This window comes from Macrobrachium rosenbergii, chromosome 29 (assembly GCF_040412425.1).
Source record: "Macrobrachium rosenbergii isolate ZJJX-2024 chromosome 29, ASM4041242v1, whole genome shotgun sequence".
NCBI classification, from domain to species: Eukaryota; Metazoa; Arthropoda; class Malacostraca; order Decapoda; family Palaemonidae; genus Macrobrachium; species Macrobrachium rosenbergii.
Genome location: NC_089769.1, coordinates 7,497,084 through 7,523,156, shown reverse-complemented (window position 1 = coordinate 7,523,156; position 26,073 = coordinate 7,497,084). Strand labels below are relative to the sequence as shown.

Sequence of the window (26,073 nt, the reverse complement as noted above, 5' to 3'; positions counted from 1 at the left end):
GAGATACCAAGAGGCCAACTGGACATTTCACAATTACCCACGAAAAACAAAACAGACAGAGATAAAAATGAAAGAAACAATAAAATCTGTTAACACTACAGCACCTACAACAAATTTAAATCTGTGCCAGACTCTTTCAGTGCACAAAGTTTACTGTGTGGCATTACTTGATATTTAGTACATCTCCCACTGGACAGAACTGCCAAGTGTCATACCCGTCAAACACGACTATCATTTACAAATTATTATGCTCCACTCTTGAATTCTCCCCAGTCACTGTTGCCACTATGATAGGTAACAATGTGCTACAAGGAAAAGTTCAGTATGATTACAATTTGTCAAGATCTCAAAACAACATCCCTAGGTTACAGAAGGTCAGGTATGAAGGGTTTAAAGCAATGAAAGCAAAATACTGATAACTAATTTTGGACACACATAAACCAAAGATCACTTCTGACATTTACCCTATATAAAACAAAATACACATACATTTAACTACATTTTAACTAAATCGCTTGCATTTTGCCACAGGCATAAAATTCTGCATTTATCTATCACAGAGCCATACATAAAATCTTTTACATTACCAAACATTCCAAATCTACAGACAAAAATCACTGGCAGGAAGAATATAGCATCAACACAACCCTATCCTTCGTAAGAAATCTGAAAGAGGACAATGAAGTACCTTCCCATCAACCTTCTTAACGTATATTGGTGACTAAATAAAATTTCCAGGGAAGGGAAAAAGCAATATATATCGCCATTCCATACTCAAATGAACCAGTCTATTACTCTCACCATTTACCCAAAAAACCTAGAGTTGAAAAAAAGTTAAGAACATGAGAACTTCTATAAAGTACTCACGCATCACAATGGTCACACCAGAGCATGACTACAATAGATTTCAGTCCAAGATAATTACCATTCTACTTCTTGAAGCAGTATGTCTTCAGAGCAGCGTTCAAATAACATACCTACATATCTCCATCAAACGTCCATCCCCGCAGTTTAATTCTGTCTTTTTGAAAACAAGTACAACAGTCAAGCAAGAGCTTAAAGTTAGCTGTCCCTGAAGAGCTAACATGGCTTTGTGTCGTCTTGTTTGAACATTTTATCGCTAAGTGTGTTTGGATACTGAAATGTCTGCAAGTGTAATGCTCAGCTCACAACATGTAAGGAGTCCCAAGTCTAGCGGCAGGTTATGCTTAATGTTAAAATCAACGACGTAAAAGTTAACTGTCATCCACAGGTGACATTTAAGCAAAAGCAGTGTAAAGCAGTATAACTTACCTTTCCATCGAAACCAGTTCTGCCAGTATTCCAGAATCCCCGAAATGTACTTTTCGTCAATTACATCTCACTTTTTTGTAAGCCTTATAAAATGAAATGTTAATCATCCAACACAAATACTAGCCTTAAATTTCATAAACAAAACCTAAAACATTCATTTTCTACTTTACATAATATAAGAAATTGCACTGAATGACAAATTTATAAATTGTGAAAACTTAATGGTAACTTTTGCATAGATTATTACTGCTTACATATTGGACTCCACATCAAGGTAAAACATATTTCCTTGATTAACATCTATAAATCATACACATGTATAACAACTTTTAAAAAATTATGTGGTATAAATCTTAAATAATTTTTGTTTCATAACTACAAACCACTTACTTTTACTTACACCTACATGCTTAGTTAGGATGTGAAAACTAAGTACTGATCAGCAGCATAAAAAAACCAGCATAGTAGTTCCTTCTGGTAAAGGAAAATCACCAAGTTACCAAACTGTTGTTTGATGTGGGAGACTGGTTTTTCTCTCCCTGGCATAGTTTGGTCTTAACTGGACTATGACATTGGCAGCCACATACCTCCTTTTTCTTATATAAGGATTAGTGTCCTTACTCCAGTGACACTTGGAAATATCTTCCTCTCAGTCTTTCATAGTACACAAAGAGACCTCAGGTAGACACGTTCTCCGTGGCCACAGCAAGAGTTTACTCGCAAGTCTGTGCCAAGATAAAGATGGACTCCTATTTCCTCATACGTAAAAAGTGTGCAATGCGACTGACCTTCAGCAAGTCCCAATACTTTTGGTCTCATACATCCACCAACATTTAGGCACTGTCAGGAACTCAACCCACGCTTGATGTAGCCTCTTAAGGTATGATATCCATGAACCTAAAATGGCATCCAGCTGCTTTCTCAAAAACTTGTTTACCAGCCAAAGATAATCAACACCATCATCCCCTAAACAATCTTGTGATGTGAAGGACCTCTGTGAATTCTGCCACTCAAGTCTTTCTTGGCCTTTGTCTTCTGCAAACCTCCATCATCTCTAGCCTCCCATCCCTTGGTTGTTATCCAAGTAGGTCTAGGTCTTCCAATTTTTCTCATGCCAATAAGAGCCAAGTTGACACTCGTGTACGACTCTTCTACGGGTGGTGTGAAAGACATTCAAGGCACCTCCATCTCCCTTTCACCTTTATCTCATCTACATAAGGAACTTTCTTAATGTCCTTTATGGTATAATTTCTCACTCTATCCTGCTATCTGATTTCTACTAGTCTTCTTAAAGCTTTACTCTCAAGACAGCAAAATCTTTTATGGCACAATTTATGTCTGTTTATACATAGAGCATAGACTGTACCGAACTAATGTACTGTATTATCTTAATTTCTCATGCAATTTCAAGTCTATTTGATTTTCAGATCTTCTTCAGCTGCTCACAGTTTGATTTTCTTATTTTAGTCTTTCTCTAAATTCCAATTCAGGAAAACTAGTCTTGACTATCACTATTCATGAATATTCAAGAGATTTAACCCATATCCATGTAGTATTTATTTCATCCAACTGCCCATATCTGTTTGCACAGACAAGCAATTACTGTTTATCAAACATACATGGTCAGCAGTTGGATTTGGGAAGTACAACATACCATACATAACAAAATTATCAACCACTGTATAAATAATGGTGATATGACAAGCTACTTCCTTGCTTATTTTCTGGAACCAAAGCCGATGGTTGAGTAACTAGGCAACCAAACAGTACAAACTATGTTTGAATAATGAAGATACACTAACCAAAGAGACTAGAATGAAGGCTAATACAGTAAGGAAGCAGATAAGAGAGTTTAATGTATTCGTGCGCCTTCGCAGCAGTGCCAATACCTTTCAAACTTAGAGTTGAAAATATAATAGCTAAATAACAGCAGCATCTTTTCATGTTCTGGAGAAGCAAAGAAGTTGGAACCTCAACATCAGGTCCACCTGTCCAAGATGGAATCATCTAAGCTACATACATGTACTAGTGACTTAACTTGTAACCTCCGTTCTTCAACCATGGGTCTAAAATACCTGTGCTACATACCATGATGCAATCACCTTTCTCACCGTAAATAATAAAAGTAGTTTAACCAGACCACTGAACCGATCTATCAGAGCTCTCAGAAAAGTAGTGTTGATATAAGGTGAATCTAGCAAGCGGAGGCAATAGATGGGAGAAGTTGGCAAACAAGCCATCATAATTATATGGAGTGTAAACATCCTGCCTACATGCTTCAGGCAATGGTATCCTCCACGTAAGGAAAGCGTCATCTAGTTTGGGGGGTTTCTCAAGAGTTTACATCAGCTATCCCTGCAATTATTTATTGTATTTAGAAGGATTCTGGCATGGTCCTAGAGTACATAACACTGACTTGTGAAAGTATAAGATGAAAAAGTAAAGGTTGCAACACGGCAAAAGAATGCTTAATGTACCTGCTTACTTCTTTTGGTCAGGTAAGACATGGGGGTCCCTTTTGTGGGGATGGTCTTACCTATTGCCTAGCTGCTATTTCTCGTAGCTATCCAGCACTTAGCAAATTCATCGTAAACAAACAAGTAAGCGTAAGTAAAAGTAAGGTGGTTTGTGATCCGCATGAGTGCACAAAACTTAACAATACCAGATCTCTGAAAAATACTGAAAACAGCCATGACTGAAGACTAAACGAGGCATAAATCTGAACTCAAATCATTCTGATTTCATTAGCAATGGGAGCAAACAACTAGAAATCAAGGGTAACCTTGATGAGGCGTCTGTTTCTCCAGGAAACATAACTGTTAATAATCATACCTCTCCTCTCTCTCATCACACCAGGCTAAAAAGCCTTGCCTATGACATACATAACAATATGAAAATACTATACAAAAACTAGTCATCTAAGCAACACCTATAGCGGGAGACTAGCGATCTCTCCCATTTCCGTGATGGGATCTTCGTCCATTGTATAACTGAGCATTACCTTTAGCGATATATTCAGCTGAAAAAGAAAGAGAACCACGTCAAAACAATTGTTTATAATGCAAACTCTAAAAGAAATATGATGCAAAACAATTCAATACGTCTAAAAAATCTAACGAATAAGCTAGCTGCAGCAACAATGATGGTTAAAAACACACACACAAAATGATAAATCATTTTACAATGATTGTCAAAAACACACACACAAAATGATAAACCATTTTACAAGTCAATGATGCATAATTGTAGACAATCTATAAAATAATGTAATTTTTGCAGTCACGCGTTTTACTACATTAATGTGGCTATGGTTAGTTGTCCAGACAGTGGAATGAAGTGGGTGGCTTAGTCTGTGTAGATATTTTCTACTGTAATGATGGAATATCTTTTTATATTTTGGGACCAATTATCCATTATATATCATACACTTACTACAGTAAACAAATAGTTTGATGCTCACAAGGATGAAGAACTGTTTGTTATAAGAGTATTAAATAAGAGAAATCTTAATCATGTGAGGAACTGTAAAGTCAAAACAAACCTCAACATTACCCTCTCTCCTTTATTCAAGCTCTATGCTACAATGTTTTGGACATCTGTCCCTCTTCTGGTTCTGTAAAAATTAAAAACCTACACATTTATACCCAAAAAACATAAAATGAATGTAAATGTGCTGGTTTTTCATTTTTACAGAACCTCAAGTTGACAGCTGTCCAAAACACTGCAGCATAGAGTTTGACTAAAGAAGAGAAGAGAATGTAGAGGTTCGTTTTGACATAAGTTCCTCACTTGATTAAGATTTCCCTCACTGGAGTATTTAACCACTACATCCAATCAAGTATCAGAGATGGATGTAACAGAAAAAAGACCATTTGAAAGCCTAGAGAATCATGAAAATAAGGTATTTATACCTTGTCTTTGAAACTATTCCCCAGCTTTAACGTTAAGTCCTAAATGCATTACTTTGCATTACTTCTCATCGATTCAGATTCACCTTAGTTATTGCAGCTATAAGAATGGGGTGCAATATGGTTGCTGTTGTTTTTTTGCTCAACAAATGTACTGGAAAAAGTTGTGAATTTGCTGTTTTTTTTATGCTCAATTTGATGATAAACTATTATTACCTGATTTCTAGTTAAGTTTATCTGCAAGTAGCAACATTCAGCAGCTAATTTCTAAAACTCATTACAACAGATTCAGCATAAAATACAAACCTTATTGGGATTAGCTATAAGCATAATCTGTGTAATTGCAGGGGGAGGCAGGAAAGGACTAAAAGCTGCAAGTTCTGTTGACGATGGTGGCTGTAGGCGAACTTTACACCCCTGAAATCATTTTCTTTCATTAAAATACACGTGCACGACGTATATTCCCGAGCACAGTACTTGTTAGTCATTAAAAAATTCAGGAATGATTCCAAAGTACATCATGATATATATATATCTTTTTACTGGGAAGACATTTCTATTTGATCAGTCATGAATTCTATCTCTCACCTTAGGCACAACAGCTTGCACAACGTAATTTGATATTGGCATACTACATCGGGACATAGTAGACACAACTACTACCGAAACATCGTCTCTTGGTTGATTTTCAGTAAAGTGAAGATTCATCGTTATATCGTTACTTTCTATGACAGTTACTGGTGCTTGTTTACCTGAAAAATTATTACAGTAAAGGCAGGTATATTTTACAAAGTAATAAATGACAAAAGCACCGGGCTCTACTTTTGAGGGCAAAATGACCACCAACAAGAGGTCCTCTGACTGGCTAAAACATATTATGGATGAACTACCAACTTCCAATGTGAGTTCCTTTCTCAGTACAACAGAAAAACTTGCAATACCAGATATATGCTAAACAAAATGATAATTAATCAATAAACGAAATTTCTTAACAGAATTGTTGTAACCAGCCAAAAGAATAATACCATTAGGAGTTGAAATTTATAAAATATATATCACTAAAAGTATTACGAACATACCTGGTTTTATGCTGTCGAGAGATACTTTTATATCGTTCATAGGCTTAACTTCCATAAACTGAGGATTCTTTGCTGGTTTTGCCTGTGCTATGTCTTTAGTCTCAACATTTATCACTGGTGCACTTGGAGGTTTCTCATCTAGAATGCTTTCATCAGAGCTACCTAGTAAAGTACTATCTTTTGTTTCACTTGATAACGATATACTGAGATCCCCACTTAAAAGGTCCAGCGTGGTTGGTGACGACGACGCAGCAGGTGCACTGTTTTTAACAATATCAAGATTCGCTGACAGAGTTGATGTGGGAGCACTTGAGGGTATAATAGGGGCACTTTTGTTTTGAATGAGAGTAGAAACATTTCCAATGGCACTTGCACTAAGATTCTGCTCTTTCATCTGATTCAGAGTCATCTTTTCCTGAGGTTTAAACTGCACCTGAACGGGAACATTGGCAGGAAGGTTTTGCTTTATAAGAGAAGTTCCAAGGGCAGCCAGATCCTCCAAAGGATCTACACGTGCCTCAGTTTCCTCGTCTGCTTGATTACCTGATGAAATATGATTTTTTGAATAAATGCAAGACACTATTCCACCTTAACAGCATAGTATAACATTTTGTCCAGCACTGTAAACAACTCTGAAATAAACAATACTATTACTGTCACTGTTTCTACAAACCTACGAGCAACTTTCACTCTTGTGAATTTGTCACCCAAACCTATTTAAGCAGGCTAAAACCTGGAGCAGAAACACAATACCAAGAACATATCAAAAGTGGAATAAAGACATTAGAAATGCACCTGGAGCAACAAGGATACTGTAAATACACTAGAGCACTTGTTGTGTGTCATGAAAAGTAATATATAAAAGCCATATCAACATAAGGAGAGAAAAGAGCACCAACTATTGAACTAGTAAATTAAGTGGCCTTATCTGTGAAAATACTTTTCAACAATTTTCTACATGATTTTGGAAACTTTACTGCAACTTTCTTTTAATTACGACTCTACCAAGCTAAATTTACCTCAATAAAAAATTATCTAAGAAATGCCATTTCACGAAATTTTATTAAACATACCCTTAAACGAAGAGGTAAAAAAATTCTTCCTGGCTAGAAGAAATGAAAGGAACAAAGTAATAAAAATGCTATGAGCTGTATCACTGAAAAAATGTCAGGATCAGTTACAAAATCTCTCGATGGTACACTTCCGAGTCACAGGAAAAAAAATGCCAAATTTAGAAGATAATTTGTATTTTTCCTACATAAACAAACCACAATGCTTTATTAAGAAGCATTCATGGCACCAACTGGAAACAGTTGGTGAAGCTTGGTAACCAGGTGGTTACATAATTGACCGAAGGTAGGTGAGCCATAGAGTACAGCCCACTCACCTATGGGTAACCCAGTCCTTTGGCATCAGGGGATTATGTGGGGGTGATTGAGGAAGGATAATGATAAAAGATTCTGATTTATACATCCAGTATATGGAAATACAAAACATTGTCTTTTATTCACACAATTTTTCTGGTCAGTTTGGCATATGGATGCAGTCTAATATGGCCCAGAAACAGAGTTTTGTTTGCAAATTCCCTCCAGGAAAAAGCAGGAGGCTTCTTTTTCTCCCATGAGGAATGGGAAGTACACCTCAGGTGTTTGTTACAGCATTGTAATGGGGCCAACATAATGTAAAGTGTCCAAATAACAGAAAAATGCTTTGAACCACCTCCCATCTGTTAAAAATGTACCTGATGGATACTCCCTTGTGTAATTCACCTGCATCAAGACTCAATCTAGCTAATTCTCAGCTTGACAGCTGACTCACAAAGTGATAAGGGAAAGAGGCACCAGTTATTCACTCGTTTCCTTAGGCAAGATACTTTTCTGTTCATGTGAAGTTTTTGTAGCAATAAAACCTGTTGAGCAGCCATCATAGGTCCTAAGAAACATCAATGACATCCCTTATTTAGAATATGGTGAATGATGTCTGCAGATGCCATATCCACACTTTCATCACATACAAAACCAAAAAGCTCCCCCTGAATGCGCAAGACAGAGACATACCTGACTTCGTAAGCTCTCACCCATACAGGATGCTAGTCCCTTTCACCAGATATCCAACATGTGGCAGAGAGGCTTGACCTGGACACAAAAAACATCTGAACTGGATCACCACAACAAAATCTCAAGGGAGGGGATATGGAGGCTCTACAATTTCTTGTCAAGAACTGACAGGCTCAGAGTCTTCACCACGAACTCAGAAACAAATGATACAGAGTGTCAATTCCCTCCATCCATTTGCAACTAACCAACACCAAAAAACTGTCTTTAGTGTGAGATCTCTATCTGAGGACCTTGCAGTCTTATAAAGCACAAGTTAGACATTGAAGAACAAGAGTCACTTCTTACTCTGGGAGAAAGGACACAATGTCTATACAGGGCAGGGGCCAAAGATAAAGTGCTAGGGTACCTACCTACTAACGAAAAACAACCTTACTACAAAGCTTTAATGTTCATTTCCAGTGGTTTCAGGAAGGCACCTATATATAAGACAATGGTTTGCATTACCAAGAAACAAGGACTTTTTACATTTAGAAAGAAATATGTGTAAAGGACTACAGACAAACATGTAAATTTTTTTTACTAATAAGGTAAATCTTACATATCAGGTCATTAAATACAGTACCTGCACTTGAAGAGCCACATAATGTTTCAGGCACTAAAGTAGGTGCCATGGCTGTATGTAATCCTGACCCCAACGAAAGGCTTCCTAGGGGTGCTGCAGGAGGCTGTGTAGGGAATATGCTTTCTAAGTCATCCAAAACAGATGTACTATTATCATCCAATGCATTCTTTACTCCAGGTAACTGTGATGAAGGAATAGAATTTGCTGTGCTTGGAGGAAGGGTTTGGCCTAAGTTTAAGCTACCTATACCTGAAATAAAAGAAACCTCTTAAGCACAATAGTATTTATGTGATAATTCAGCACAATAAAAACGTACATGCACGATGTAATCTGTTTCAAGTAGTCAACAGCTTTGTATATACAAACAAAGAACACCTCAAAATCATACCAATATCTTCAAGATCTTTATTGACTAAATCAGTTGTCCCTTGATTTGATGGAGCCTCTTCAGGTGTTGACAGATCCAGAAGTATCTCCCCATCCTTCTGTTGCTCATTTGGAGTGGCAGCTCCTTTTGTATCGAAGGAGTGAGAATTGACACCCTCGAGGCGAGTCCCTTCAACTATCAGTTTGTAGCGGCCCATCACACGAGAAAGTTCGTCATTTGCCTTTAACAAGTCACCTAAGTTAAGAAGAAAAAATAAGTATAGTAAATCCCAGGAACTAAAAATGTTAGAAAAAGACATGAAAATTAAAAAACAAATAAATAAAATCCATCATTATAGTTTATTATGAAAGATTACCAATGAATTGCCAATACCACCACTGCTCAAAGCAAGTGACAATCAAAAAACCATGTTTCAAGCAAGTCTACAACCTGTATCAACTACGGAAATGGTAGGCACAATCACAAGGAAATCTACTAATATACGTTCTGAGTAAGGGGAAAACATGGTAAATGGGTGATTTTTCAGGTCTCGTCAGTTAAAAGTTAAGTATATCTTAGTTTAACCAGACCACTGAGCTGATTAACAGCTCTCCTAGGGCTGGCCCGAAGGATTAGATTTATTTTTACGTGGCTAAGAACCAATTGGTTACCTAGCAACGGGACCTACAGCTTATTGTGGAATCGAACCACATTATAGCGAAATGAATTTCTATCACCAGAAACAAATTCCTCTTGTTCTTCACTGGCCGGTCGGAGATTCGAACTCGCGACCAACAGAGTGGTAGCTGAGAACGGAACCCGCTCACCCAGCGAGGAACTTCCTCAGTTAAAAGAAAACCACAGTTACAGGAAGAGTTGTTGGGTTGTTTTGATGATTACTATATACTTTTTAAAAAGTTTTTGCCTCCTTGCCTGCCATCTCATTTCCAAGACTTTCAGTGGCTTGAGGAGGTCAGCTATACCTTTAGATTTACTGATCTAATAATATTAAATATAGATAGATTTTTTTTGTCAATTCCATATATCCAAGTGTACTTGAGAACAATAATTATTAAATTGTTCAATCAGGGATGAAACCAATTCCATATATCCAAGTGTACTTGAGAACAATAATTATTAAACTGTTCAATCAGGGATGAAACCAAGTAAAAAAATAAATAAAAAAAGTCACAGAAGATTCTTCTCATAGGGAAATTTCATCAGCAACACAATGATTCCCTTCCAGACCTTGCATGCATTCTCGCTCAACCTAGACTGATGGTGAAGTACTCATGCACACGGTTTAATCACTGTCAATTCAGATATCTTTTCCTTCCTAATGACTTCCCAAGCCAGTCTCAGTTTTCATGAGAATTAGAAACCAACTCAAAACAAAACTGTCTACTTTCTACCTATGCTAAAACCCTTACCATAATTTTGTTTTTCCACTCCGGAATCCTTAAACTATTACACTACAAACCACTGGAGTGGATTCAATTATCTTCTTTCATTCATATTTAACATTATTTGGGACAACTTGCTTTCACCTCAATTCCTAACATTGCAAACAATTTTCTTCTTGAACTGCAGAATAAGGAAAGGTTATCAACGCTGCAGTTAAAAGTCACAGGGCCAAATTCAAGTTTTTTATTTTTTTACAACCATGAGTCTTGAGTTATAGGGGTAATTTCTTTTTCCCGAAATTTTTCTGTAACTTTACTACTTACAAAAAATGACACATTAACATAGCGCTTACCTATTCCTTCTTCCTTATCATCCATGTCTGAAACCAAACGATACAGGTTTGACCTCAGCGTTGAACACGAGGAGTGTAATTCCGACATCAAATCAAGATCTGCCTGGCCTGCTGGAGTCTCCTGGTGCCTTGAGAGCATTTCATCCAAAACTCTAACATTATTCATCGCTGTTTCAACCTGGAAAGGAGTGAATGGAATGTTTAAAACATTTCATTGCAAAATGACACAAATTACAGGGTAGTGTTCAGAGAAAAACCCCATAGGCAGTATCATTTAGTTTTCATTGCATGACACACTGTAAATGGTACTTAAGCTTCTTTGCAGGGTCCCTTTGGCCCCAGCTGTATTGCTTTATGCTTTTAATTTCTCATTCAGAGTTTACGTCTCTTTTTACTCACCAGGCCAATGCCTTGACTCAATTTTAAATTTTTACCCATTATTCAATAATAAGCCCATCAGGAGAGCCCAACAAGCTTCTAGAAATGGGACCCAGTTGTTTCAATGATATGCAGAAATCAATACCTGATAATGTTGCAGCCAGAATATGGAAGCAAGTTAGCTTTCCTGAATTTAATAATCTAGCACTTATAAGCATGAACAGCATAACTCATTACCGATTCATAAAATTTAGTAATCAAATATTATTGACATGAAAAATAGCAGCATGAGGTGAAATCAGTAATGTGACAGAATATAACTAAAGATCAAAAGACCTATGGCGTAGCTAACCTCCCCTCGATTCCCTGATATTAAGGAAATAAGGAATTAAGCATTCAATGGCTTAGCCCTTACATATTACATTATCCTTACAGGTTACATAATAATGTCAGTTTCTTTGGTATGGCAGTCAACTTCAGGATATAGAAGAAAGAAATTGACCAGCTATCACAGCATCACTTTAACCAAATTTAAAAAGTACATAGAAAAGTCACAAAAATCCAGACTACTAAGCAATCAGTTTCTCTTTTCAATCATCCACTCCAGAGAATAATGAGAATCTGAAAAAGAACTTATGACAACAATACATAAGAGGGTAAAATTAGTACATCCTAACTAAACTGTAATTTTTCATATATATACAAGCAGTCTTTTTTGTGAATATGCCTTTGATGCAAGCTGGTTTGGTCAGTGAAGCTTCATTCTGTAACATGGTAGTTGACGTGTGGCAGGTGAGTGAGAGGGTGGGGATTCCACCCACTTACCAAATTGCCAACCCTCAATTTTCCCTTCAGCATGCAGGGACAAAACAGTCATCATTGAGGTGGGACTATGATAAGAGACTTCGCTTGTCTTAAAAAACTAGATTTGTTCCTAAGACGAAACATACACTTATATTTTATATGGAAAGTGAAAATGATAAGAAGGAAATTCTAAACAGGACAAAGAAACTGAAAAACAAACAAAATATAATCACGAAGAGATTAGGAATAAGTAGGGATTTAACACGAAAGAGGAAAAGATAAAGAAGTAAGAGGAGAGCTCACACAAAAATTGGTGAAAGGGGAAAAGGGCTGGCACTTGAAAAAATGGAGACTCAGAAATCAGCAGTCACTTGTCTTTGTAAACTACTTACCTCAACTATCCTACGACTAGTCCTTTCCATTCTTCTTTCATCTTCTTTGACCATTGATTTAATCAAAGCATTTGCCTTGTGAAGATCATCAGGATTCTTAGATTTCAAGAGTTTCTTCAACAACAAAGACTTCTCTTCATCTTCAAACACTGCATTTGTCCTGGAACGTGGTTCTGGCACGCTGGGAGCACCTATATAACTTGGATCGTCCTACACAGTAGAAAAACAACAAGTAAAACAACAAATTATACTTTAGTAACTGCATGTTTTGTGTACCAAGTAAAGTACTAAATTGCCACAGTAATGGTATAACTCTTTAAGCAATGGCATTTTACACTTAGCCATGCACACCAGTTAAATGATACCCAAACCCAACAAGGAAGTCAAAAGGTATTTATTTCAATACATCACTTTCTTATGCATAAAACATAAAATAGGATCATTTTCATACACATATCAATACACTTAGAAGTATACAAAGAATAGCTGTCCCAAAAATACAATTCCCTTATTTTGCTTGAGCTCATCGCTCACTGAAGCTAAATTAAACATGAATACACTTCTCAATGCAGACAAAAAGTATCTTGAACCCCCTACTCGTGTATAGCCTTCTGGGGGAGTCCACTGCCTTGGTAAACCAAAAGGCCCTTCAGTAACACAAAAACTCATTATCAGTTGTTGATATACTAGATGAATTACAGTCAATCAATTATTAATATGCAAATAAGTGGGGCTGAAAAGTGGTTACTTCCTTAAATAAGTCTACATTTGTAGGGAGCGAATATTTTGAAATACTGTAAGAACTACTTTAATAATAATAAAACCTAACTCAGTTGTACAGGCATAATGGTGATGGCAGCTGTTTGCAAGAGATGGACAATAGCAACGTCCAACCTCTTTTATTTCACTTATTTTGAATTATGACTTGGGATGGAGGTGAAACAAGTATGGGTGATAGATCCGTAACTCAGCTTCCAAGTTGGGAGCATAATACCACACAACTACAATCCTTCGTTGTTCATTAAGCAAAAGACTGTTCGGTCCAAGGGTTTCAAAGAATGCAAACGTGAGCAAATATATGATACATGGATATAATATATGTTGAAATAATTACCCTTGAAAGCAAACTGTCTTTACTTCTCACAAAAAGACAATTCAGTGCCATTAACAATGACAATAATAGCTAGCATTTATCACTGTTACCAGAAAACCTTACTTAGGAAATACACATTTAAAATGGGTATATACTGTAGCTTCTTGTTAAAAGCTGTCACAGCTGTTGTGGCTGCATGCAGTGCGATGGCTCAATGTTCATAAAAGTTTTAGCCCACAACCTAATCCCAAGTCAAAGTCTGTAAGCTTTCAAAATATATATTGTATCTTTTAAAAATGCTTGGCCCCTTCTTATGTAAGTTTATACCCAATGATTATAGTTTCGTTGCTTTGATCAATTTAATAATTACTGTATTCTTTTCTAGTTTATTTCCTTCTTTCCCTTAAATATCACCTTTCCCTTCTATCCTCTACATATTTTCCTGTTTTCTTCGCTGCTGCATATGGCTACAAAATCTAGAAACATTTGTATTGTAAAAAAATAATTTGGGAGTGGAAACCTACCTTTATTACGCCTTGCTTTTTTAGCATGTTATAGGCTTCTAGAATTTTGGGTTCCTCCTTGAGGTCAATTGTCCAAGTAAAAAGAAGTTCAACGACCCTGGTTTTAACCAGCACATGCGTGTGATTACCAAGGTATTTCGGGGAAACCAGTTTAATCATTTCATTCAAAAAACGAAACTTTCCAATCTCAGCATGAAACGCTGGACCACAGTTATTCACACATGCCTGCAAAACCTGAAAAAATGAAAAATGAAATATGAAAATCCAAATAATACCATAATGATTAATTTTACGCTTTCACTAAGTTTCCTTGCAAGAAAAGGAAGTCCAAGGCACTGACTGTGCCACTTCTTCTAGTTTATTAAGCCATTAACCTTCTTGTGCTTGGCTCAGTCATTTTGTTAAGTCATTAAACTTCTTGAACTTCACTTAGTTATTTTCCTAGTTTCTAAATTATCAGTAAGAATGATCTGGTGACAAGTCTAACAGTATAAAGAGATAATGGGAGTCTGAGTCCACATGTACTTCCAAGGCTGTTTCAACTTTCCTTCACGAGTTTTCTCCTACTACTCCTGAACAAAATCAACTATTTATCACTTACAAACACACCCTTGTAATTACAGTGCACTTTGGTTATCAAAATCTTGCTAGCAACTTTTCACATTAAAAACAACTGTTTCACCGAAGGTCCACGTTATGTCTGAATGCCATGATACACAGATGATAGAATTCAGCTGTACTGCCTTGTAACTCCTGCATTCCCTAATGAACCACAGTTGGGAGCTAGGTCCTTTTTGAAATGTATATAATCTACATTAATTCACAATTCAATTCCTGTTACTGTATAAACTAAAGAATGAGCTTCCCTTGAGAATTAATTTTCTTAGTTCATTATATATCTGTGAAGGCTGCATACCCTTTTCCTTACATTTTTATTTTTCAAATTACTCCCTATTAGGATTTACTCCTTGCAACTTTTACTTTCTTGTTTTATACCCTATGTCACTGCTGAAAATATTATGTGTATAGGCTTGGTACATATATACATTGAAGTAAGATATTCTAAGCATATGTTGTCTGATCAAGGAACTTCCTAATGTCCACTAACATACATAAATTGTCCTGAGCAAAATTAATAACATACTAACAAATGTGTAAATATTGTTTATTTTCTTCAAATCTTGAAGGAATGATTTTACATAACCACAAGCAGCAAAAAGATTGGCAAGTAAACATATACACGACTCATGAGACTGATTTAGTATTGTAGAAAACAAAGAAATTTTAGCAATGACATCACCGCATAACACAACCTGCCTTACTAATAAAGTTCTGTATAAATAAATACAAATAAAGAAAAAAGCATTATCAAAATAACTACCTAGTAAAAATAGAGAGAGAGAGAGAGAGAGAGAGAGAGAGAGAGAGAGAGAGAGAGAGAGAGAGAGAGAGAGAGAGAGAGAGAGAGAGAGAGAGAGAGAGCAATTTATATTCTGAGAAGACAGTACTCCATAATGCATCTGGTGACTAAACCACAAGATGGTTTTAACACTGTCAAACCACTTGAAACTGAATCATTGTACCGCTGTGCTGATTAACTAAAACATTCAAGCTTCAATAAAATCATTCAAATCTGTTCATATGCATTTCATGACATAGAAGCCCAGGGTTGAAGGTCAAGAGAAAGAAATAAAATTAACCATGCAAACCTTTAATGAAAACAAACAGCATAAATTACTGCATCCTGTTTCAGTAGAAAGCACAAACATATTGCCACCAATAGTGCTGCATGTTTTTCAGAGTGCACATATATGGTATCGCAGTTTAAAATATTTTTTTTTATAAATGTGAACAGAATTGTGTCCTCTATATAAAATTATGAATGATGGTGATCCTTGAATTCTCTAACCGGTATATAACAACAGATTTAAATATTAATGCTTCCGTAAGGTGTTTACCTTAGCAATTCTAAACAATCCTTTTGGAATGAGGTTGTAAGCCCCAAAACCTTGCCCACTAATGCTACAATACACCACAGTGAACCAACTCCCAGATACCTTACTCACATTCTCAGTCAACAGAGCCACAAAAGGTTTAATGTAACATGACTAAACCCAGTCTGCCTTTCAGAAATTCAAACCAATCACTCATCAGTGAGGTGAATATTATAACTACTCTATGAGAACCGATATAAAATTCAAGAAAAATGTAAGTCACTGCTACAGTCATTTTCCAGCTACTGAATCAAAGCTTAGCCCTCTCACTAAGAAAATTTCACGGCCAAGGACAGCTCATCCCATGTACATGATCCCCAATGGATTGCGCCATTCACAAACATTGCATGAACTCTTACCTTACTTAGATATTAAAATCCCTCTGTTCCAAGACTTCTTCATATTCTTCCACCCAACACTTTCACAAAACTTTGCTCTTGTCAAATAACTTCTTACACTGCAAACCATAGACCCTCAAAACTCCTTATGAAGCATATGTCACAGACAGATTTTTTTCCTTTACCCTCCTCCAAAACTCCTCAGGCAAGTTTCACACCAAAACACTATGTCTGTGCACCCCTACTAACTGTCTACACACATAATGCTCTTCCTTGACAAATCCTTCTATTATCAGCACTATTTTCTCAAATAAAATCATACATCATACCTTTTCAAGTTTATTGAGTAACACTAAAGGCCTGTAATTCTCTAATGCATTCCTTTAGAATTTTCCCTAATCAGGGATTGCCCTCAGCACCTTGAACAGTCATTCAAACACCTCCACCACCATACTGCAGTAATTCACTTGCAATTAACTACAGTACATATACCATTCCAGTGCCCTTTTTATGTCCTCAAGTGTCATTTTCACTTACATTTTCCTTCAGAAAGCATTTCTCGAATTGTTTATTCATTCTCTCTAAGTAGTATTCAAATTCCTCCTACATCTTCATAAACTACCACTCTCTCTCTTTTTCACCTACCTTACTAATCCCTTTCAACATTGCTGCAGGAACTCCTCAGTACTGTAGCTTCATTTTAAAGTATCTCAATTATCCCTCACTAAAAATCTGATCTTGTTACCCTACTATTAACTAATTCATCCCTTCTTTTAAGGCATGCATATATTCTGATGAAAGCCCTCAAGTTATTTTCACCTCTTTTAGCCTAGGAGAATTACATACCGAAAAAAAAACCTGTAACATACTAACCGAGAGTGCCTGCAAAGCTTCTCTTTCTTGGGGTGACTGAATCTTGTGTGCAATAAGTCTGACAGCAGTCTGAATGCCACCAGGTTCTCCTGTAACAGCATGGCATACTGCTTGGATAGCATTGGGGTCATCTTCCACATTAAGAGGATTTGTAGATTTCTCTGTAATATGAAAAAAAGTAATGAATCATTATTTGTTTTCTTAGAAAGTCCCTTAACTCACCACACGCTTGCTGGGTTTGGCGTTCTCAGGAGTAACAGAATCTGATGGTAAAGATGATATTGTACTGTCTACACTTCAACATTCAAGGTATCTCACAGCCACCAGTGATGCCATATAATTTCTACCCCACACTAAACTTTTACTTACACTTATCATCTAACTTAAGAAACTTATCTTCAAAATTGTGCCTACAAGCATAGCACAGCAAATAACTTCATCATAATGTCACTGTTGAGTACAGAAATTTGACAGGTTGAAGGGTTATGTATTTTACTCAAACTGTTTAAGAAACATTGCAAAAACATAGAATTAACACCATAACAGATTACCAAGCCCTGATTTTCAAATGACCACATTAATGAAATTCTACTAGTAACAAGATCCTTACTCTCTTTTGCCCATGCAAAATAAGAGAGATGATTTCTGGCAAAAATTAATCAAGGAAAGAAAGAAATTATTTACAGCAAAGGTGTAAATCCATGGTTGTTAATTTTCATGTTCAGATGGCACAAATTACTGCTTTACAAATATCAAAGCTAATTAGGCATGAAAAAATTAATGACACCTAAGCATTCAGCCCAATATCCCCTGGTGACTGAACTGGTATTTTCCAAACATTGGAAAATTCCTGGGAAAAATTTATCCCATCAAACTGGACTTCCATAATAGTAACCTCCTACCTGGTTAATAGCAGAGAGGAATTCCCTTGCTTTTTTGAGTACCTGAACAGCTGAAGTGACAAATTTTAAATCAATTTTTATTTTTCAAAACTAACAAACCCTTGGTCTTAACATACGGGGATTTTCTCAGGTGCCTAGCTGGATTCTGGTTATTAATAGCACAAGGTTTTGGTGGCAAAGGGAGAGAGCCAATGGGGAAAGAGGTGGGCAGAGCCCGACCTCGTTTCCCCCTAGCAGATGTCGTGATGCTTCAGTTCCCTTTTAATTGCCTTCCAAGCAAGATGATCGCTGTTTTTCTCACTCAGAAACTGGTTGTTTTTAGCTCTTCCTGTCCATTTTACACCTTGGCGTTTTGGTTGACTTACGAAGTCAGGAAGGGGGTGTAATGGGTTAACCCACCATTTACAACAGATTATTTTCTAAATTCTTCAATACCAAATAAAATTATGTTTTAGATTCATGTTAAATTTAAGGCTTAAAAAGTAACCTTTACCTTTACCCTAACTTAACATAAGGGGGCCACTTCATATTTGACAAGAAGCCAATGCTCTCACCTTAACCCCAATCAAGCATCAAATCTGGTTACACGAACAAGTTACAATTTCAACATGAAATTGACATCTCTGTAGGCTAACTGTTAACTTCCACTAGGTAGGCCTGGACTAAAAGCTCTTCAAATTGATGATATAAAACTAATAATACTAAATTGCCAATGTTAGAAAGTATGGGCTCTTTGTAAAATATTATAATACTGGTAAGGATAAACCTGGCCTACTTAGTGGAATGGAATCGGATATCAACTTTAGGCCAAAGGTCATTCAGCGCTGAAAGGGAAATGTTGAGTAAATAGTTTTTAAAGGTGTAACAAGAGGACAAACTCACAGTTGCACTATGAAACAACTGTTAGGAGAGTGGAAAGGATATATTACAAGGAATGAAAAGGGATGCAGCTAGGGGCCGAAGGGAAGCTGCTAAGAACCTCAAGTAATGCCTATAGTGCACTGCATAAGGTGTAATAACTGCGCTATCCCCCCCTACAAGTTGACCTACTTAGTAAGCATAGCCTAACCTCAACTCCAGTAATACTGTGAAGTATTAGCTCCTTGCCAACACTGAATTTATCATTAAAAATAGTCAACCAATAGTCTTTTTACTGTTTTGTCCACTGGCAGTAAAGGGGGCAAGTTAATATTTTGAATATTTACAGAAAAAAACATGATGGCTTTCATCATTTTCTATAACTTATGTTACTGCTGAGTAGGTGTTCAGTAAGCTCTTGAACACTGGCCAAAACTTGGAGGTGACAGGCATTTTTGGTGCATGCATACTCCCACAATGCTTATGAGAGCTCTTTAATTTTTCCATTATGTAAAATTTACTGTAAAAAACCCAGATATTTTCTGACTCCTCCTACTTTTCATGAGTTTCTTGGTTTAACAATTTCTGCCCTGGTGATGGATATCCTATATGATAAAGTCTACAGAATTTAATTTATAATATGGAATTATGGGATATGTAAAACATCGTTTATACATAAGGAAGAAAAATAATCTCTTTAATACAATATGAGTCAAGGTGCACCTTCAAACCTCACAGTTAGATAGCTGTGGGATGACATATGGCCATTTGGTTACTTAGCAACGGACCTACAGTTAAACCCATTATTGTGTGCAAAGTTCCATTAACATAAATTTCTCTATTTCTCTTTCATGCTTTACAATGCTCTAGTCAGGATAGGATTGCAAGGGTTGGTAAAACTGAAATCTACTATTGCAGCCTGGTTCCTGTCAGTCTCCTCCCAGAATATTTATTGCTTATTGTTATGCAATTTTTTTTGTGTGTGCTTATGATATTTACTGTCCTGTTCATGTTATTACGGTCATCCACAAGGAGTTGGTACTAAACATGATGCCCGTTTAGCATGTCAATTTGTGGTTACAGAGCCAAAGGGGTGCAGTAGTAGTTTCCAGTTTTACCCAGGGGTCCAAGGACTCCACAGCCAGCCACACACAAAAGGAATTTTGCTCTAGGATTTTTATAGCGCCCTAGGTCAGGTTAAAAGGAAGGGGTCCAATGGGGGTGGAGTACCCTCAATCAGGTAAGGACCCAAAACCTTAGGTTAGGTTAGGTTGGTTAAAATTTATCACACTATTTGTCTTTGCTAGATATTTAGGTAAAACTTTACAACAGTTGAGCGCCCTGGTTCCCGCCGTTAGCTAACCGGGACAGGTTACCACCTTTTTGGGGGGTCCAGGGGGGGGAAGACCTCAAGCCAGGTCAGGGCACATCGCCCTAAGTTAGGTTAGGAAGGTAAGATCTGGTTAGGTCAGGACCTGGCATTATAGGAAAGGTTAGGTCAATTTATGTACAAGGAACCTGTTAACAGTTTACATCTTCCACACCTTTCAGATTAGTGCATGAAAATCCCATTTTCTACTGGGTCTCTGGTTGATATGGGGGGGGGGTCGTAATAGGAAAAACTGAAAAACAGTCAGTGCCCAATAGGCTACAGGATATATAGAAAGCCAATACATAAAAATCTAAATAATCACTCCCGAAAATAAATATGGTTCATGTAGCCTATCTACCCTACCAACCTAGGAATTAATGCCTCATAACATTACCGTTTAATGTTACCAAGCCTACGGGTTACATATATGAATTGGTAATTTGGTCACCTGTATGTTAACGACCTTCCCCACGTATCTGAGTTAAACCTGGTGGGTTTAACCCACCCGGTAACCTAAGGTAGAATCCAACACACCTCCCCTACGGGTATCCAGACCGGATAAGGAACCGAGAGAAATCATCACTCGAGTATCACTCTTGATTTTAATGAGAATCCACCCTTCATTAAACCCCTCCAGAACAAATCAAAACAAAAACACCTTGTTGACAGGTGCAGCTCCTCGAAGTCAGACGACGGTACCGTCCACAAGCACATCTTCTCGGGCGGGAAATGCCCCCGTCTGGGTGATGTTACCCGCCGAAATTCGACTGAGCATTCGTGAAATTTGTCCGTTTTTTCGTCAGTGACGCCGTGAGGTATTTAGGAAGGATATGCGAGGCGAAAACTTACGAATTAGTGCCTCCAGTGTTGGCGCTGCGGTCGCCATGTCGAATAGCCTGTACTGTTGTTGTTGTCAGTCGGGACTCGGAATACGAAACGGTGGCTGGGGCTTTAGACGTTTGTTTCCGTCTTCGTTGATTGATTATAAATCACTCGTATAACGAGTGAGCTGTTTAAAAGATGAGTGGATTTAAATTTAACGAGGGATTTATCTCAAGAGTGTTAGTATTTTGGGCTGGTGAGATTTGGGAAATAATGAGTCGGAACACCAATCTCATGGTTCATAGAAAATGGAATTGTTTATGCTCGGATCTGTCAATGCGGGACTTAAAGTTATAAGGAATGTTGAAAGCGTGATTTCAAAAGTGTATTTACATATCTAGAACTTGTGGTTGTTTATTTTATTCAAATGTAATAATATTCAAATGATGATCATTAACAGAATTAAATTATCTTTCTCAATGAGGGACTAAAGGCTCCATGAATGTTAAAAGCAGTATTCCAAACCAGTATTTACATTATACGAACGTTATGTTTTTATTATTTAGATGCGGTAATATGTAGATGACAGTGATAAATTTAATTTGGTATTTCTTCTCAAAGCCTTCATAGTTTACCTTCAAATTGTCACTCCTTTGATGGTAAAGCTTGAAGATTATTCATCATAATTATATGCTATTTATTTTGCACAATCTGGGTGTTATGTATCCAAATAATGTCCTATTTCCAGAATCTTTGTTGAATCTTTACAATACTCTGTGGCTTCATCAGCAACTCCTATGGCTCTTAAATAATTTAGAATCATTTTATTCAAGACTGCATCAAAAGCAGCACTAATTTCACATTTATAATTTACCCTTATCCATCATTTACAACAGGGCATTCAGAGGTCTCGGTAGAATATGAATGATTCATATCAGTGATTTTTTCCGCAGATTTTCCAATTATGTTACTCAGTTCTCTTCCTTATCAAAGTTGCAGTGCTTGTTATTTACTATCTCATACGTATTCTTTACATGTTATTTAAGTTTTAAGTTTCCCTGCTTGTCCTTTTTAGTTTCAAAGTCTCACCACTGATCAGTCCTTAACTGTTATACATTTTTTACACCAACGGGCACGTATTATCATATTCCGTTTCATTTAAAAGACAAAATAATAGCCTGAGACTTGCTACAGGAGAAGCTATAAAAGTCAGAAAGAAAATAGAAGCACTGCATGAGGAATGGCTAATTGAATCGCTCTACAGGTGAGTATGAGGCGCGTCTAACATAAAAGTTACAAGAAATGTAAGGATTATATAAGCTGAAAAGTTAGGCAGATCTGATCAAATACAGATACGCTGACCATGCAATCACAGATACGGTAAGTAAAAAAAAAAAAAAAGGGGGAAAATCATATGTACAAACAAACAAATAAATACATCCTACCACCAAATTTCGTAATAGAAATAAAAACAGGAAAAATCAGGACCAAAACAAGTTGGGTCCCATTATACCAATAGGCCTACTGTATGTAGGGCAACATAAATCATACTGCACCACTTTATATAAGAAAACACAAGACTAACTTACTACAAAGACTATCATAAAAACATCTCAAGCAGCGACCTAACATCTGATGTGTATTTAAGAAGTGCTGAAGAGATCATCAGTATCGACTTTGTAGATCTTCTAGTCTTCTGTTATGAAAAGGTACCGTTATTAAATGTCTATGGCTGATGGCTTCATGTTGATCAGAGGCATAGAACTTACAGTAGATTTGCTAGCAACCCTCATTCCAGTTTTCCTGTAGCTCTGAGTGCTGAATCCACTATATTCCAGAAACTGATAGCCAGTTTCTAGCCGTATCTGGCAACTGGAAGTCATAAATTGCACCGCTGCTTAGACTTATTCCCTTGGTTATTTCACCCACCTTTGACCAAGTGTGGAAATTGTAGTATCTTGGGGCAGTGCCCAATAAGATCACCAAATTGTGACAATCCAATCAACAACTCAGGAGATGAATGACAGAATAGAAATTGTTAATGATCATTCTGAAAAGGGGCCACCAGCTACTGCATCAATCAAGCCACCTATGGTACTAGCATAAAAGAATGTTGATGAGGGACTTGTGGTCACTCTTCAGTACGCCATGAGCACAAAATTGTAATTGTATTGGGTAAGCTGACTGGTTGTGACACTAGTAACCAGTCATAAGTGAAGTTTGGACTGACTTTGGAGAGCCAGTTGTTAAGATAATCAACATATATATATATATATATATATATATATATATATATATATATATATATATATATATATATATATATATATGTATATATAAGTGCACCAAGAGCATAAGATGTGAACTGACCGGTTGTGACACTATAATAGCAGCCATCAGAAGCGAAGCTTCGACTGACATTGGAAAGCCAGTTACGAAGATAATCAACGACATATATAAATGCTTACGATTAAACTGACATTAGTACAACTGCGCTTTTCATCCATACATGAGACGAAAAATGCGACAAAATTCGCCCGGAGAATAAACTTCAACGAAGCTTTTCTTCGGCAGCCTGCGCACTGTCCGTGTCAGATTTTGCTGTCCTTGTTCCAACGTTGCAAGACTAAGTACTTAAGGAAGTACGCTGACAACGGATCAATCAGTGCGCATGAAATAAGCTCCGAGTGCAGGTCGAAGGAGCGGAGGAAATGGTCCCTTTTTCCATACGTAAATTACGTGTCCGATTTGTTGGAGCGTCTAAGGAGATAGAACGTAAGTTTCTTACGTTCTTTTATTGTTTATTATCAGCGTGTGTGTGTGTGTGTGTTATTATTCACTGTATAACTATAGAAATGGAATTAACGGGATTGTCAGAGGCAGTGTTATAAATTTCATTAACATTATTTTGTAGGTCCTGAGCAGGCAGAATTATTATTTAATATATATAAATAAATAAATATATATATATAAATATATATATGTGGGTGTATATATTTATAATATATATATATATAAGTATATAAAATAAATATTTGTATGAAATATATATGTGTGCGCGATATTGCTCTACAATATCGCCCGTTTTTTTATTGATATATGTTCCGTACTTACAGTGCAGTTACTTGTCGTTCCTTGAATACCTTTCCGTGACCAGTCTTTTGTTCACTTTTTCCTTTATGTCACTGTTTTGTTTAGACAAAGTATTCGTAAGTCAGTGAAGAAGAAATGAAAATGCAAGTTTGGAAGTTAGCAATTGGTACTAGCGTTTGATTTAAGCTCGATAGCTGAAAGAGTAAACAGAGATAATAAAAGCTGCTGCATTACCGTTACAAGATAGAAAATAGTACTGACTGTAGTACAGCACTACAATGACCAGTGGTATAAATCAAAGTAAACAGTGCTGGGACTCTAGTACTTTAATGAGCAGTAGTATAAATCAAAATGAATAGTACTGACTATAGTACTATGCTGAGTCGTAGCATAAATCAAAGCGAACAGTACTGACTCTAGTACTATGGTGAGCAGTAGCATAAATCAAAGTGAATAGTACTGACTATAGTAATTTACTATGCTGAGCAGTAGCATAAATGAAAGTAAATAGTACTGACTCTAGTATTATGCTGATTCGTAGCATAAGTCAAAGTTAATAGCACTGATTCTAGTACTACACCGAGCAGTAGCATAAGTCAAAGTGAATAGTACCGACTCTAGTACTATGCTGAGTCGTAGCATAAATCAAAGTGAATAGTACTGACTCTAGTACTATACCGAGCAGTAGTATAAATGAAAGTGAATAGTACTGACTATAGTACTATGCTGAGTTGTAGCATAAATCAAAGTGAACAGTACTGACTCTAGCACTATACTGAGCAGTAGTATAAATGAAAGTGAATAGCACTGACTATAGTACTATATACTCACACACGCACACACACACACACACACACACACACACACACTCACGCGCACACACATATGCAGTATACTGTATATGTGTGTGAATATATATGAATGTCTGTACATATACTGTACATTCATACATAAATACATACAGTACATACATACATCATGAGAGAGCTCTTACAAGGAAAAGTAACATTTCATACATTTTTTATTTACGAAATGTTATGTACGTTTCGCGTCACATCGCACAGCGTGACAATAATAACGCGCGTTTAGCCAAACAGAGCAATGCCTATAGTCTAAACCTCAATCTATCTTAAATAGCTCAGAAACGCCATTATCTCGTATAGCAATACGCTTCAGTTTCACGTTTTTTTTTTTTTTTTGTCATCTTTAAGAAATATTCATTTTAACACGATGAAAATTGTGCCTGCTTTTGCCTTTCCGATTGTCCCCCGTTGGGGATGTGTAGTGTCGTCATTGCACCTCACGCGGTGCGCTGTAGGCATTACTTGAAGTTTCTTTGCAGCGCCCCTTAGGCCCCTAGCTGCAACCCCTTTCATTCCTTTTACTCTACCTCCATTCATATTCTCTTTCTTCCATCTTATTCTCCACCTCTCCTAACAGTTGTTTCATAGTGCAACTTCGAGGTTTTCCTCCTGTTACACCTTTCAAACCTTTCTTTTCTCAATTTCCCTTTTAGCGCTGAATGACCTCATAGGTCCCAGTGCTTTG

The 26,073-nt window shown here is 36.8% G+C and overlaps 2 protein-coding genes across 3 annotated transcripts in view; one reads left to right on the top strand and one right to left on the bottom strand.

Moving 5' to 3' along the window:
• On the bottom strand, positions 1 to 21,617 carry Gga (ADP-ribosylation factor-binding protein Gga). Of its 2 annotated transcripts, none has more exons than XM_067130915.1 (11): positions 21,460 to 21,617; positions 17,479 to 17,639; positions 14,274 to 14,507; positions 12,657 to 12,866; positions 11,083 to 11,260; positions 9,348 to 9,581; positions 8,960 to 9,208; positions 6,281 to 6,823; positions 5,790 to 5,953; positions 5,508 to 5,618; positions 1 to 4,312 (listed from the first exon to the last, which is right to left on the bottom strand). In XM_067130915.1, exons 1-11 carry the CDS (start codon positions 21,494 to 21,496, stop codon positions 4,223 to 4,225), a joined length of 2,211 nt encoding a protein of 736 aa, XP_066987016.1. In that variant the 5' UTR covers positions 21,497 to 21,617; the 3' UTR covers positions 1 to 4,222. The 2 variants fall into 2 exon arrangements, with proteins under 2 accessions (XP_066987016.1, XP_066987017.1); XM_067130916.1 differs by having other exon boundaries at positions 3,423 to 4,312; positions 21,269 to 21,519.
• Positions 21,618 to 24,081: 2,464 nt separating this feature from the next.
• The window catches only part of LOC136854563 (glycine receptor subunit alpha-2-like), a 24,917-nt gene continuing 22,925 nt past the window's right edge, over positions 24,082 to 26,073 (top strand). The window contains exon 1 of the mRNA XM_067130914.1: positions 24,082 to 24,207. The gene's annotated coding sequence lies outside the window, so the exon portion shown is untranslated. The remainder of the gene's footprint in view (positions 24,208 to 26,073) is intronic.